At 35.7% G+C, this 15887-nt stretch overlaps 1 protein-coding gene across 1 annotated transcript in view; it reads left to right on the top strand.

Annotated features, from left to right (window-relative positions):
- BTBD9 (BTB domain containing 9) overlaps positions 1–15887 on the top strand; it is a 129185-nt gene that overhangs the window by 72267 nt on the left and 41031 nt on the right. The window contains exons 8-9 of the mRNA XM_074897026.1: positions 5223–5332; positions 15600–15789. Of these exons, the coding sequence (XP_074753127.1) occupies positions 5223–5332; positions 15600–15789 (300 nt within the window). The remainder of the gene's footprint in view (positions 1–5222; positions 5333–15599; positions 15790–15887) is intronic.

Below are 15887 nucleotides of genomic sequence, written 5' to 3'. Positions count from 1 at the left end.
ACAGAAGAATGACTCTGTATGGCTACTGAAAATAGTTAGTATACACATTTATGTTGATTTAATCAGCAAAAATGATACATGTATTGTATTTCAGGAAAAGTCATCTGTTAAAAATATGATCATTGTTTTTTCCTCTGTTTTTCCTGATTCAGAGGACTATAGTAACTGTAAGCAAGTAGTGTTGAAGGTGTGAGAATCCCACTCATCTTAGAGGTGAGTGTATTCTCACTACTTGAACAGGTGAAAAGTGGTTGCAAAACTATGCAAAGTTTGAGTTTATTCTTAAGTATTACAAGACACAGTGCACAAGTGATGTGCAAGGTCCTGCACATGGGTCGGGGCAATTGCACAAACACAGGCTGGTTGATCAGTCCTATTAAAAAAAGGAGTTGAAATTTTACCTCTTTGTGAGCAAAAGCCTTGAAGAACAGATCATTATACAAAGAGGGACTGTCAGCACCAGTATTCACAGCAGTTCTGCAGAAAAGTGTCCCAGCTTTGCAGTCTAAGTTGTCAGAAGGATCTCCCTACACTTGATGGAGAGAAGATGGATTTTTCAAACATACATCAGGCCTGAGCATTATCTTCCTAGTTTTCTGTAGACAGTTGTACACAGAGTCTGCTCACTGATCTAATCTCTTGTCACTGTTACCTAATTATCTTCAGGTATAATACTCTTGCAGGTACGATGCAGACTTGCTTGTGGGAACCAGAAGTCCGTTAGATCTCACAGTGCTTAATTTGCAGTTGTCTGTATCTTAGGCCTTTTGAACAAAGTCAGAGAGCCTTACCTGTTACTGCTCTGCCATCTAAAGCCAAAAGCAGTACCATGGTGCTGTGGGCTAACTTCAGTGGGCAGCTCAGCCTCACCCAGCCACTTGCTCAGTAACCCCCAGTGGGATGGCAGGGAAAATCAGAAGGGTAGAAGTGAGAAAACTCATGGGTTGAGATAAAGACAGTTTTAACAGGTAAAGCAAAAGCCACATGCACAAGGAAAACAAAATAAGGAATTCAGTTACTATTTCCCATTGGCAGGTAGGTGTTCAGCTATCTCCAGGAAAGCAGGGCTCCATCATGTGTAATGGTTCCTTGGGAAGGAAAACACCATCACTCCAACTGTAAAAAGGGATATTCCATCCCAGAAAGGGGGGACATTTGGAGTCAGCTGCCCCAGCTGTTTCCCCTCCCAACTTCTTGTGCACACCCAGCATACTTGCTGGTGGAACAGGGTGCAAAGAAGAAAAGGCCTTGAATGCTGTGCAAGCACTGCTTAGCAGTAGCTGAAATGTCCTGGTGTTACCAACAATCTTTTCAGCACAAATACAAAACAGCACCTTACAAGATACTGTGAAGAAATTTAACTCTATCCCAGCCAAAACCACTACAGTATGTTTTAAAAACTTAATAAATGATTACACAGAACATGTTCCATATATTTTAAGCATTTGTCAAAAGTTGCATGGGCTCAGTAATTGATCATATTAATTTTGTTGCCTGCACTCTTATATTCCAACTAATAAATCACTCCAGGAGAACGATTTGATGGTACACATACTCTGATTGCCTGAAGGATACTTTTATTTTTAATTATGACTCAGTTGCATTTCCATCTGGCAGAAAAATACTTAGGAAAATTTACACATTTTCAGGCATGTCATGAGCTATAATAGGCATTTTAAATTTCTGAAGTCTGTATACTTTGAATTAAGACTTCATTGCTCATATTGAAGTTGTTCGCATTGCAGTTTTTCCTTACTATCATCTTTCTCAAACAGCTCTATTTTTTTCAGCCTGTTGTTTAGTGTTCTACTCATTGAGATGTACTACTTCAGTATCTACATTTTCATCTGACTCTTCTGAAACAGGTTATGTACCTTCAATATCACTCTTCATTGGTGATCTTTGAAATTCAGATACAGCTTGTTTACTTCACAGTACTGGGCATTTCTAATAAATTGTGCTTAATTGAAGGAACATTACTGTCTTTAGTATCTTGCTTCAAGTGGAATAGTAAGTTACAATTTTTATGCAAAATCTGAGAATGTGACTTTAGAAGTTAGGGTGTTTAAAGTAATTCTGAAGATTACATTAATTTCCATGAAGTAGAAGAATGCAAGATTCAGGCAGGAAATCATGCTGGTCATTCACCTTGAGAGATATAAGGAAAGAATAAACTACATGTATTGGGGAGGAAGGGTAAGGTTTGTCATATCATTACATTCTACCTTGCAATAATATTACAACATCAAAATTATATACTTTAGAATATTAATGTACATGCAATTATTTTAATGGATGGGATTTTGTTTTATATTACCACAAAATTAAAGCTCTTCAGCAATGTGAAGCATTGTTACCTATTGCTTAAAAAAACTGATAGGCTATTTAGAATACAAGATTAAGCTTTGTTCCTTTCTAACTGTTGGCAGAGAACTTTGTGAACCAGTGAGTGATATGTTATTTAACTTAAGTATGCAGTATGATAAGGATGTTTTTCCTGTGGCAAACTATTTAAGTTTTGAGTGTCTTTCACCCTTTTGATGTATTAAAAAAACCCCACCCAACTTACAAAAAAGCCAAAAACAATCAATAATTTTGTTCTGGTGTTACAATTTCATAACACAAAAAAATCTAAATAAATTACCTTTTAAGGCTAATTATGAAGCAGTTTCTTGTATTCCTATTAATATTGTTACTTTGTTTATTCTCCTTTAAAGCAAGGAAACGTAACTGCAGTGTGTGAAAATATAGCCGTTAGTAATGCTCTGTTGGTTAGCCTGAAGCGTGTTTTGTCCAAGCAGCACAATTCAATCAATACTTTTCTTGTCTGAGAGATGAGGGAGTCTCTGTGGTGAGCCAGCCTCCACGTGCACTTATAAATGTTCCAAGATTGTTTCCGTGTTCAGTTGAATTCTGTGCTTCTGATGCTGGATAGAATGAGAACATTTACTGTTGTTGGATCCTGGTCATTGCCTGTGTATTTAGAGTTCATACTCTGCTTGTGAATTGACAAAAATAAAATAATCTGAAAAGACTGTACCAAATATGTCTTTGCCTATAACTTCAAGGAAGACGCATACTGTTAGCTGAAGATGTGTACCAGACCTCCTAAAACTGAGATTCTTTCAAATTTCAGGTTAACTTTCTCTGAACAGCAAACTGTTAGTCCCCTGAATAATTTGGTTATAATATTTTCTCTGGACCTTCAGCATCAGTTTTGCAGGTCAGCCTTGTGAATAGAAACCTTGGTTTCTAACAAAGATTTCTTGCTCCTGTGTGTCTACCATGTTTTTGCTATGGCTGTACCTGACTGTGCACCACTTGCAAAAGCACTGCAAATTATCCTCAGCATGTTTTTGAAAAACTGAGGCTGATATAGAGTTTTGCCTTCATAATGTGAGTCCCAAAAGATGGCATTTCACATATCACCCTGCAGCAACTGTTTCACATGGGCAGGTGTAAAGAAAGAACTTCTGTTTCCCTGACTGTCAACCAAGGTCCCTGTGATGCTCTTTGCAGGCACTTCTCACAGTTACATGGTGAGGGCTAAGTTCTGCTTTACTCTTAAAATACAGGTTCACCTTCTTTATGAAAAATATTTTCTCCAGTTTTGCAAATCTTACTTTTTCTGCATAGAATGACTTGCAGGAAATTTGCTACTGTGATAATTAATTGATCTGCAAGTTAATATTAGGGATTAGCATATGATTCTTTTTTGTTTCAAGTCATAATAATGCAAATCACTTTTTAAAGTGAAACTGAGCATATTGTATATCAGTTCTGTAATTTTAATCTAAATACTTAATAACTTTTTTTAAATAAAACTATTATAAGCTAAAAGGAGCAGAGTTCAAAAACTGGTAGTTTTCGTGATGTCATGATGTTCAGGTGACAGTTGTCTCTTGCACGTAATAGGTGGATTTAATTTTAAATTATTTTTTAAGATTTTTTTTCTATGTATGGTAAAAACAAACAGATATTAGTAATGTTATTGAGGCTTGCTTTTAAGAGCTCTTTCATAAGGCACTCATGTCTTGAAGTGGAGGAGAAGGTTAAGCATTAGTATAGTAAATAGCTATGAGGGGTTTTTATTGTTTTAAAAAAAAAAAAAAAGAAATCCCAGGACTGAAAGCTGTGTATCTTTTCAACTTGGTATGATGAAGAACATAAGCCAAAAAAATTATGCTGTTGGTGAACAGCCATTATTGGAACAATAATTATACTATGTAAGTGAAAGGTTATTTTATATCACAGACTGAGGATATTGCTTAAGATTCATTCATTCATTCTGATAATTTAAATTAGTTCATTTAATATGAAGCTTTGTGCAGTGTGGGTAACCCATTTTGTAGGGTAATTGTATTTCTTTTAGGTAGTTTTCTGTGTTGCTTGCTGAACACTTATTGAGATAGTACACAACATTCTGGTTAGGATTTTTCAGAATTTATAGTAAGAACTGTTGAATCTCTTCAAAAAATGCGGGAATCAGGCTGAATCAAGGTTAATGGCTGTTTATAGAAGGTGAAGCCTCCAGGTTAATACAGAAGGTGAATAGGTCACAGTGTTCGAAAGCAGCTCTATTTGATTTTCAATTAGAGTCTAGAAGTATAAGTTGTACAACCAGGAATGAAACCCAGATCTAGCTTTGTTTCATAACATTTGACTGTTCAGATTTTTGTTAATAATAAAAAATACACCAACAAAGATATGGATATCATGTACATTGTTAGCATTAGAAACAGTCATATTAAAACAGAATTAATTTTTGGCTTCTACAGAGGAGCTTCATTGATTTGTTGGGTTTGTCCTGGCTGTATGAAATCTTTCGTTGTGGTGAAAAGTAGTTGGTAAAGGGATTTTTTTTATTATTATTATTAAAAGCCTCCATGAGCACACATTTGCACCAACAGACCATTTCTGAACTAGAATGTCCCTCATTTTACTATTCTTGGCAAGTTAGTCCAGAAAGATTTTTGATAGAATTTACAGCTCTTTACTTTTTTTTTTTTAATTTTTTATTTCTTAAATGGTACTGGACCCAACATCCTGAGTAGATGCAAGTTTGCTGTGAAATTTATACTTTTTACTTCTTTTCTTATTTTTTTAACAGTTACTCAGCTCTTATGGGTCTTCACAATACAAACTGAATCATTTATATGTCAGTGCATGGAAGATTATCGTGCTTAACTTGTGCTACTTACTTTTTGTTTTTTCCCCTACAGGTATATTCGAATTGTTGGGACCCACAACACAGTGAACAAAGTTTTCCATATTGTGGCATTTGAATGCATGTTCACAAACAAAACCTTTACTCTGGAGAAAGGTCTGATAGGTAAGAGCTAGAACTGTTTTCCTTTTATGTGAACTGTTGCAAACACCTTTTAAGACCGATCATCACTGCACTCTTGCTCTACTTCTATTGCCACACAGGAATCTCTAACTTGAATTAGATGATGGAATAAGCATAAAATTAGTTGGCTAGTCCTTGTGACTCCTTTGAAATTCCAGTTCGATGAATTCATTAGTGATGCTGCAGGAATGCTAGAGTTCAGATTAAATCAACTACTGCTGGCAAAGCCACCGGTAACTGAGTCAGTCTGTGCTGCTAATCTGGTTTTGGGGGGTTTTTTTGCATGTCATGGTATGGTTGCTCTTGCTTCCCACTAGGTTAGCCTGAATTCTGTAATGAGGATGGAGTAACCAGAGGTATTTATTGCAGTGAAGATGGATTTGGGCATTTAGGGCCTCTTATACAGCCTAGTTTCAACGGCTAAAAGTAAACTCTCATGTGTTGATTTTCCCCCAAAGAGTCATAGACAGACTTAGCCATGGCAGAACGTTATATTGGCTGCCCTTATTCTCATAACATCACGTTGATGGAGCTCTGTGACCTCTGGAGCTCCAGACAGCTTATATAGTACTGATTTAAGTACCTCTACATAGTATTGCATCACTTAAGGTAGAAATCCCCAACACACCCACAATACTGAATGATAAGATGTGTCAAAGTAAGATTTAATATAATTTTTTTTTTATTATCCAAATGGGGATTTCTGTGCTTTCTTCTATATAAACTCATGTGAGTGAGATCCTGAAGTTCTTTGGAAAGAGTTTTGTGCATCTTTTAGTAGTTGGCTACTACTTTTCCCACACTTTGTTACTTCTGGCATGAAGTTGAGAATTTCAGCAAAATTCTCAAGGGTTCATGCTGGTTTTAAACATATATTTAAACTTTAAGTATGCACCTATGATAGATGGAAGGGAAAAGTTTTCAAAAAAGAATAAGAGGGAAGATTTTATTAAGACATATTTCTTCTGATTTGTTTTTTCTGAGAAAACTATATTTAGCTGTGAAAAACTGGGACCTTCCTTCCATGAACTTTATCAGCCCATTCCCCATGCTTTATATAAAGGCATTGCATGGTTACACCTGATCTTACGAGGTTTGCTGTGTAATTTCCTTTTTTTTTTTTTAAACAGAAAATAAGTAGCTTGACCAATCACACTTTACTGAATTTTGTTATATAGCCCCAAAGTGTACAAGCTGTCCCATAATGCAAATAGGAATTTCTCCCTTTGTTTTAGGGAGTTTGCAAGTAATTTTGCAGTTGCTGTTGACAAGAAAATAGAACAAGCAGTAAGGAAGAACTGTGTTTACTACCTTCAGTAAGCTAGTTAATGGAGAACCAAAATGTTTCAAGTTTGATAAAACCTTTGAGCTAAATTTCAAATTTAGCACTGCCAGCTATGAATTTTTAAGAATGTCATACAAAATCGGAGTTACTATGTGCAAAGAAGTGGTACATATATGTATATTTTTTTTATTTAAGTTTATCGGTCTTATTTAGCAAATATTTAATTTAGGACTCAATTAACATAGGATTTCCTTTTTCTTTTTGTGTTAACTCAAAGATTGTTTGGTTGTAACAGTAGGCAAGGTAGTGAATTTGTGTATGTTTGTGGAAGTGTACTTGTACTGTAATTGACTTGTCTTTCAGATACTCAATGATATTTTGAGTTTTAGTGAGACAACTATTTGTTTCAGCATTTCATGAGTTTCAAAGATAATCTAGGGGATGGAGACTTTATATGGCTTTATTAGAATTTATCTGTTTATGAAAATTTTTTTTATAGTTATAGAATCTTACAGGTAAGTAGGGTTTGGAGTACATAATAGTAAGTATCTGTTGTTGTTCTTGGTGATCAGTGGAACTATCCTGTCATTCAGTGTGGGCCAGTCAAGCTGATGTACATGCAAGTGGTTTGAAGTGATCTACAATAAGTAGAGAGGCCTGTAGGACTCTACAGCTTTTTATCTTGGATGGTAGTCAATACAGTTAGTAGAAAATTAAGAGTAAGAATTCAGCGAGTAGTTAATTAAAAGAGAAATGTGAACCAACATCCAGTTGTAACTGAGACAGCAGCGGTTGGATACTTGGCCCTGCAGAATTTGTGGTGAGAAAGGGACAAAGGGAAAGATTCTGGGATTAGTCAAGGGCAGTCCAGTTGTGAAATGATGCAGGGGCACAATGGCTGTTCCACCAGAATTTATGGCCATCAGTGTTACCTATTCAAAAATACTCTCAACAGCTTTGATACAGCAAAGTGACCTTATATCCATTTAGTGCTTTGCTTTACATACCTGTAATGGTTACTGTAAGGTAGCATGTTATCTGGCTCCCTTGATTAAGCAAACTGTCCCAGTTCCAATTCCATTAAAAAAAATCTCTATGACTACCAATGGGGTAGTTGGCACAGATTTATTTTATTGCTCTAATAAGGATTTGTAATGTTTGTTTCTGTTTCTGCAGTGACCAGATAGGGTAAAGTGAACTGAAAGCAGTTAGGAAAGCTCCATGAAATATATGAAAGTGCAGTAATCAGAGGAGGTTGCTTTTAAGCTTCATTGAGTATAGAAGCTTTCATTCTCAACTCTTGAAAAGCAGCATTGGGTAGTACTATTGGGTTCATTGTTTATGCTGTATGGTATTAAATCAGGTTAGAAAAAACACAGCTGCTGTTTCTATAACTTGTTTGATTAAGAAAATTAAATGTTGGTCAGCCCCTGAAGGCCATATGATTCCTTTCAGACTGACTTTGTGACCCTTACTTCTGCCAAAACAACACTGAAAATAGTATGCAAAGAGTTTGTCATTTCAGATCTCATTACAAAGAAACAAGATCACTGAAGTATTTGTTTAGGGATCTTATGTGGAGATTTAAGATTATTTATTTATTTATTTATTTATTTATTTATTGTGAAACCTATTCAATTTGATCAGAAAGCTGTATATACAAAGAGGGTAATTTATCAGATAAATGACTACTGATACATAGTGTCTATGTAATGGCTGTCACTGTAAAGTGAAGATTAGAAGGCTGGTAAATAATAAAAATGAAGTGCTGTTTCATGGTAACAGCAATTTTATGTTGCTGTGTTTTTGCCTACAAGGTTTTCATGACAAATTATTAACTTGGCATATTGCATTTAAAAGTTAATATGTAAGATGGTTTATAGTTACTTTATAGAATACTGGATGAAGTACTGACGTGACCCATTTGTAATTGAGTAGCAGGTCTGAAGTAAAAGTAGCAGGAAATGCTCTTTCTAGCACTGTCTGGTGTTTCAATGTTGGTTTACGCTTTGTAGATGTGAAATGAGATAAGTGACAAAATTCAGCCATATGAAATTATTCACTAACGCAGATGTTAGGGTTGAGATGTAAATTTTTTTCAGCATAGTATTATCTCTTAATGTGTTAGTTAACAGTTCTACAGATTAGATTCACAAGATTGATGTAACTGTATAGTTTAACAGGGATGTAAATATTTTTTAGATCTCAAAAGTATAGTGTTTGCTTTTAATGAATTTCCATTTCTGAAATTTTGAAGCATCTTTAGTCATTAATATTTAATCTAGAATGCAAAACAAATGAAAATTTTCACAAGCAAGAGGCATACTCCTTTGGAGGCAGAAGTGGTATCTGGTGTGATGTGACATTTTGTAAAAGCTTCCAGTGTGTCCAGTGGCAAGAAGCTACAACAGTGGGTATGGGGCTGCTTCTATGCAACGCCTGTTTTGCTTTTTTTTTTTCTCCACCTAAATATAGGAACCAATTTCTCTTTTCTGCCTCAAAGGGAGAAAATTGATAACTTCATTTAGACCTTTAATCAGTACTCGGTGCTGAGGGGCAGTCAAGGACTATGAAGGCATGTGGGTCTGACCAGCCTGCTATCCTATTCTGAGCCTGGTTAAGGTCATAGGGAGTGCAATGTGGAAGGCTTTTATATGAAGTTGTGTTTATCTGTAGTCTGTCTCAGTCTATCAGACTATCTTGTAACTTGTAAGCTACACACAAAAGGGAGAAAAGTAAATAATGACTGAAGAGCAGGAGATGGATATAAAACACTGGAATGTCCTTGGTCACCCTCTGGGGAATGCTGTTCAGTACTTATGAATCATTGTGAACCTTCATTTGTGTGCTCTTCAATGCCTTAGGAGAAATTGTTTTCAAAAGGAAAAAATGAAATGAATAAATAATCATTCACTTTCTTTTACTCTCTGGCAGTTACTTTAGAAAAGAAAAAAAAAAATTAAATGTATAACAGTAAAACCAGTCATATCAGTTTCCTAGTGTGTGGTTTGGCTTTGTAAAAGATTGCTCTATCTCTCTCCAAGGAAGCAGTGAGAGATGCTGTTTTTGTATCTAGTTTAATGTTAACTCCACACAAAGCTATCGTGTTTTGTTTTTCTCTTTTTTAAGATTAGCCTTCTTTCAAAATCATGCAGGTTTACCCAGCAATGTGAGTCAGTTCTGCTGCAACCAATAGCCTTAGGCAATTAGGAAAATTTGAAGACAATCTAAATACTGCAGGGATTTTTTTTTTTTCCCTCCTCTTTCTACAGGAAAGGACAGCCAGCCACATAGTCAGTTTAGTTACTGCTACCCATTCTTCAACACAGATTTGTTCATATGGTTCCAGTTAAACTTTTTTTTTCTTCCCATTTCCAGTGCTGCAACGAAGGATGCGTACTTCATAGGGCTCTTCTGAAACAAGTGCTATTTCCAAAAGCCACCTTCAGGCAGAATGTTTAATGAATGAGGCCTGTAACTAGCCAGTTGGTTGGCAATTAAAAGTATGGCCGATTCTAGTGGCTTGAATGCTTTTGTTCTAATTTATTGGATCAGAAATCACAAGCTATAGCAGATATCAACTGAAGAGTCAGCCTTCTCCTGAAGTTACTCTAATCCAAAGTGATAGCTGGACATAGACAAATATTAGTGGGGCTTTCTGTTACAGCTAAATATGTCTTGCAGAAAGCTTTTCACTAAAACAGGCATAAATGCTATTGATACTTGTTTAAAGTTGGTACTTGAGTTCTTGATTGATTTCCTGATTCAAGATTCAAGTGAAAAATAGCAACGTCATCAGCAATTTTCAGCTCAAGAAAATAAGAAAGAATATGTGGAAGAGGAGACAGGACTCTGTGACTATACTTTTAATTAGCTTGAAAAGTCTGAAGACGTAATATTTTCTACCATCATGTAGCAAATAAACAAGTACTAAATCATATACTGAGTAATGACTAGGCTTAACAAATCTTTTGGCATATGGAACATAAAGCAAGCAAAATGCCCAAGATACTTTTACTTATTTAATACAATAAAGTCAAACCCTGGAATAACAATGACATCCCTAATTCTTTTTTTTTTTTCTTTGCTCTTGGCTTTCTTTTTTCCTGCTGTCACTTTCTAGTGAGGAAACTTTTGTCAGCTCAGTAGATCTTCAGGTACAGAAGGAATGCGATTTTACCATTTAAAAATGGAGTAATTGAAAGTTGAGCATTTAACAGATGTCAGCATGTGGAAAAAAATAACTTCTTCATATTAACTCAAACATTTATTTCTTCCAGTATAATTTCTTGTTTATAGTTTATTCACAAAGTGGTGGTTTTGTAAGTGTCTTCGGAGAATTTAGTAAAATGAACAGTTGTGTTGCAATGATGACACTTGGGCTGCGAACCTTTGACTGTTGCCTAGAGTGCAGTATAAATATATTCAACGGTCCATAATGCTTTAAATTACTGCCTTCCTATAAAGTAAAACTACTCAGTAGATCTGCTGTTTCTCTGCATGTTTATTTTAGTAATTGAATTAAGGTTCATGAATGGCTGGTTTTGTGAGCTGGTGCAGGATTCCACTCTGTTCTGTCCTTCCTGTGTTGCAAAGAGTTCTTTTTGAGGCTAGTTCTGTGATATTCCCCTCATGTTAGCCGATTGATTACAGTGAAGTTACAGTGGATGGACAGAAAGCAAAAGCTGACCTGTCCAGACTGGGAGATGGAAGGATGTACTTGACATTCAGATATGGAAGCTAGTTAGCAATGACTGCATTAATTTTTTTCTGAATACTGCGGGAAGAAAAATTTTCTGTGGAAAATCAAGTATGCTAAAAATTAAGGGGGGAAAAAAAAAGCTTAAAGGAATGATAAATAAATATGGCTGAGGCTACCACACACTCACTGGTACATTTTTCTCCTAGGGGATCTCTAAGGACAGTTGAATAACCTATCTGTCTTATCTTTAAATACAGCCAGTATAGATGACCCTTACACCTTGCCTTGAAATTTACAATCCTTTATAAAAATACTATTACTAGAATTAAATATATTCCCAAGCTGTTCATTGCTGCATACTGCAGCATAAGACCAGGAGACAAAAAGTTTCATAAAATGTTTTGGTGCTGTCCTGTAGCCTCTTCTTTTGTTTGCTTACAGAATGTGTATGCTTTGCTAACACACATCTTTTCTGCTCTATAAAAGCAAATCACATTTCTCAGAGCAAAACTGCTGTATGAACAGTGGAAGAAAAGAATTCCCATATTCGTAATCCCTTCTTTTGTTTTCTCTTGCAACATTGGTTACTGTAAAAGCTGGATAACTGGTGCATTTAAAAAAAAAAAAAATAGAAAAAAGACTGTTGGGTTTGGCAGTATGTTTTTGTAAACAAGTGACCTAAACTGAAGCATAAATTCTAACAGGGAAAAAGCAAGATAACCAGAAGACTTGCAAATACAGCACAGAGCAGAGTCCCCACCAGATGGTATTTTTAATAAATTTATCAAGCGGATATAAAAAGATGATAATGAACATTCAAAATAGGGAGTGGCAGACTCCCCTAGAGAGAAGGAACAGTATGGCACCTTCTGCACACTGCAATTAGTTAGAATCACTTTCTAATTAACTGTTGTAGGGAAGACCAGAGAATTATATTAGACACAAACTAAGACAGTTTCTGTGCGGTTGTTAAGGAGTTTGACTAATCAGCGTAACATCTTCTTAGGAGGTCATGGATTAGTGCAGCAATCTAAACGTAAGAAGGAGCGGGATGATGTTCAGAGGGCATGCAGGTAAAATATTGGATGAACTGAGCTATGCTGTATTCAGTTAATGCCTTACATAGCTCAGAGGGTGTTCACAATATGCCACAGAGCCTCAGCCTGAACACTGATCTTCAGTCTTCAACTTTTGCTTGTTTTTCTTAACCAAGATTTCAGTAGCTTCCTCTTCCTACAGAAGGCAGCAGTATATAGCAGATGTTTTAACACCTATATAAAATAGATAATCAAAGAAGTTCCCTTACTGCCAGGGAAGAGGGGAGGAAAAGGAAGCCAAGAAAAACTTTTTTTTGATGCCAGTACTCTTAGTTTGCATCGTTAGTCTTTGCTTTATTCCGATTGTTCCCAGTGAAGTACTTCTAATGTCTACAACCTGCTCCCCCATAATCTGGGAATTTCTGGATGTCCCTTTTCAGTAATAGGGAATCAAGAGGTTTCTAGAATAATAATATGGTGGGTTTAGTAATTTTTTTATGAGCAGAAATGATAGTACATTTGATAATGCAGTAGATTTTTTCAGAAACCATTGCTTTTCCGCTGCCTTGGATTATTACTTGGTAACGAGCTTGCACTTTTCTCCCTTGTGTGCTTTATGGTGTTTTGGTTGGTTGGTGGTTTTCTTAAGATTATGCTCCTGACACCACTAGCAGACTTAAAACACAGAATCCTAGCTCTTCATGGGAAATTATCTCTTTTTTGGGTGCTAGAGACTTACAATTAGCTATGACATTTCACACAGGTGTATTCCAGCAATTTTCAGATGTTGCAGTATTTTAAATAAATATTTTACAGACAACTCTTAAAAGTATGTAATTAAGTTATCAGTGTTCAATGGGCTTAAAATGATACATTTGCATCTGTACTATACATCACCTGTGTTCTGTATGTATATCACCTATGTGAAAATTCAGGTAATGTTGGTTTTAAGTCTCATGTATTTCTAATTTTTTTGTGTGCCATTCTTATTTTGGCTTGTTTGTTGTTCCTATTCTGATTTTCAAAAATGTTTGGTATGAGATATTGTGAATTTGGAAATTTTATTAAATTGATCGTTGGCATTCAGATAATTTTTGGTAAATAATTTTTTTCTCTCTCTTTAAATTTTATTACCACACGGATTGGTTGGACTTTATCAGAAGTTGACACACAAAATCTTAGCTTTTTTTAATACAGCCTGTGCTGGAAGAATTTTTGTTATCATTTAGATAAACCAATCAGTGCTTTTAATACTATCCCCAAAAAACCTAAGGCTAAACAGGCAACCTTGACTTTCTACATGTTCAGAGAGCATAATTTTTCAGCCTTGTTAATATTAATTTTTCGATTGAGAGAGTTTGAAAAGTTGAGGAGGTTAGCTAAAAATTGAGCTTTTTAGGAAAGTACTGGACCTGACTGGGGCATCTTAACTAGCTTTTATTTATGTTCATCTTGCTGGAAGGTGACATTCAGAAAGCTTGGGATTCTCTCAATGACAAACAGAAAGTACCATACTCGATTGAATGTTAACAGAGGGAAACAATAGGTAATTTTAAAAATAAGCATTGAAGCACCTGTAAAACAGTTCTGGAAAAGTACTCTATGCACAAGAAAGTACACCTCTTTCTTACAACATGCTACCAGAGGAGCTGCTGTTGTCTTGGTCTTCGATGAATTTGCTGAAATTATGTCAAGGAAGAGCATTCCTCTTCTTGGAAGATTTTCTAGACACCAACACTAAACTTACGTCCTTTGCTAAAGAATAACAGCTCCCAACACTGCACTTTATTGCCAAATATGTAATGTTCCCCTGCTTCTAAAAATGCCTAGTAAAGGGTTATATTATCCTTTATTTAGTTCAGTTTCTAAACAGCAGTTCCCAGGCTAGAGCATTCTGTTTTGGATGTACTGGGGAGAAGGAAGAACTGAACTTAGATGATGCTGACACATGGACCACAGTGTTGGATACATACACTGATTGCAAGGGAGGTTGTAGAGTTGAAAAAGTTCATTATAGATGTTGCAGCACAAGGTAGCAGTTTAGCACTGGACTGTGCAATTAGAATCTTACACTTTTTAATTGAAACTCCCTTCCTCATGTCATGACTTTCCCAGGAATGCTTTTAGTAATTTGAAAAATTCTTTGAGTTCCCTAACTTGCTCATTTTCCCTGTAATACTCAAATAACTGCATATAAGGTGAATGAAAGAAGGCAAATTTGATATTCTGTACTAATACCTTTGACTTTTCTTTGGCATAGCAGGCTACTACATGCTGGCATTTTTTTGTGGCTGTGTATAGGATAGAAAAAAGAATTATCCAGCAAAAATCTTTGATGAAACTAATGGGGGGGAAGTACTATATCATTCCATCACTGTCTCCTGGAGGAAAATAATTATCCTGTGTTTTGGCCTTTTTTCAAAAGGATGGATTTGAAGTAGTTTCTTTTGCTATTGGGATGTTATAATTTTTTTTTTGTGTGGCAGTCATACCTTTTTCCTGTTTCTTGACTGAATGAGAAATACTCCTGTGCTTGCTGTTCCATTTGCGTGGCAGACCTATTGGCCTCTCCTTCCCTCTTGTAGCCCAGTATTTGTATTGAAAGATTTTGTAGGTATTAAAAAGCATTTTCATTTTCTAAATTCTGGGGTGCAATTTCTGATCACAGTCAGACTGTTAGAGCTACCAACAGGTACACAACAGGTACATGCTGAGAATAGCCTCCTGAGCTGTGAGACTTCAAGCCCTTGTTTTGAAGACTTTGAGTCCTGGCTTCCCACAGTCCACATCAGTTCTTTAAAGTATCTCCTACTTACTTATTTATCTCTATCTCTCTTTACTTTTGTTTTCTTTTTTCTTTTTTTGGGGGGGAGTGAGGGAGGTTTCATCATGAAAACAGGTAGAAATTGTTTGAAAATTTCAAAAGTTCTGCTAGACAAGATTTTTTTTTTTTTTTCCTCATTTGTATTAAAAGTGTTCTTTCATGTCACCAAGTCAGAAATCCATCTGTTAATTTGTCAAGCTATTCTGGCATGAATGCTATAAAAAATTACCTGTACCACTTGATTCTGCTTCATAGTTCATATTAAATAAGACTTAAATTTCCTTGTGTTGATCATACTTTTATCTTTTTTTTTTCCAAATTCTTTGCTAGAAATAAAGACCATTGGTATGTGAACTGTTTTCTAACTGTATGTCTGTCATCTTTGTGTTTTTAATTCACAGTTCCCACTGAAAATGTTGCAACAATTGCAGACTGTGCCAGTGTGATTGAGGGTGTAAGTCGCAGTCGCAATGCCTTATTGAATGGAGACACAAAAAACTATGATTGGGATTCTGGGTACACGTGCCATCAGCTTGGAAGCGGAGCTATTGTAGTTCAGCTAGCACAGCCCTACATGATTGGATCAATACGGTAAGAGGGTTTATTTTTCTCTAAATTAAGGGCGACAATGAAATTTTTGCTAAGCACAGTTATTTTCTTTAGAATATATGACATTTGGAAATGATGGT

This window comes from Athene noctua, chromosome 1 (genome assembly GCF_965140245.1).
Source record: "Athene noctua chromosome 1, bAthNoc1.hap1.1, whole genome shotgun sequence".
Taxonomy (NCBI): Eukaryota; Metazoa; Chordata; class Aves; order Strigiformes; family Strigidae; genus Athene; species Athene noctua.
Note: the sequence above shows the minus strand (reverse complement) of the source record. Positions and strands in the feature narration are given on the sequence as shown.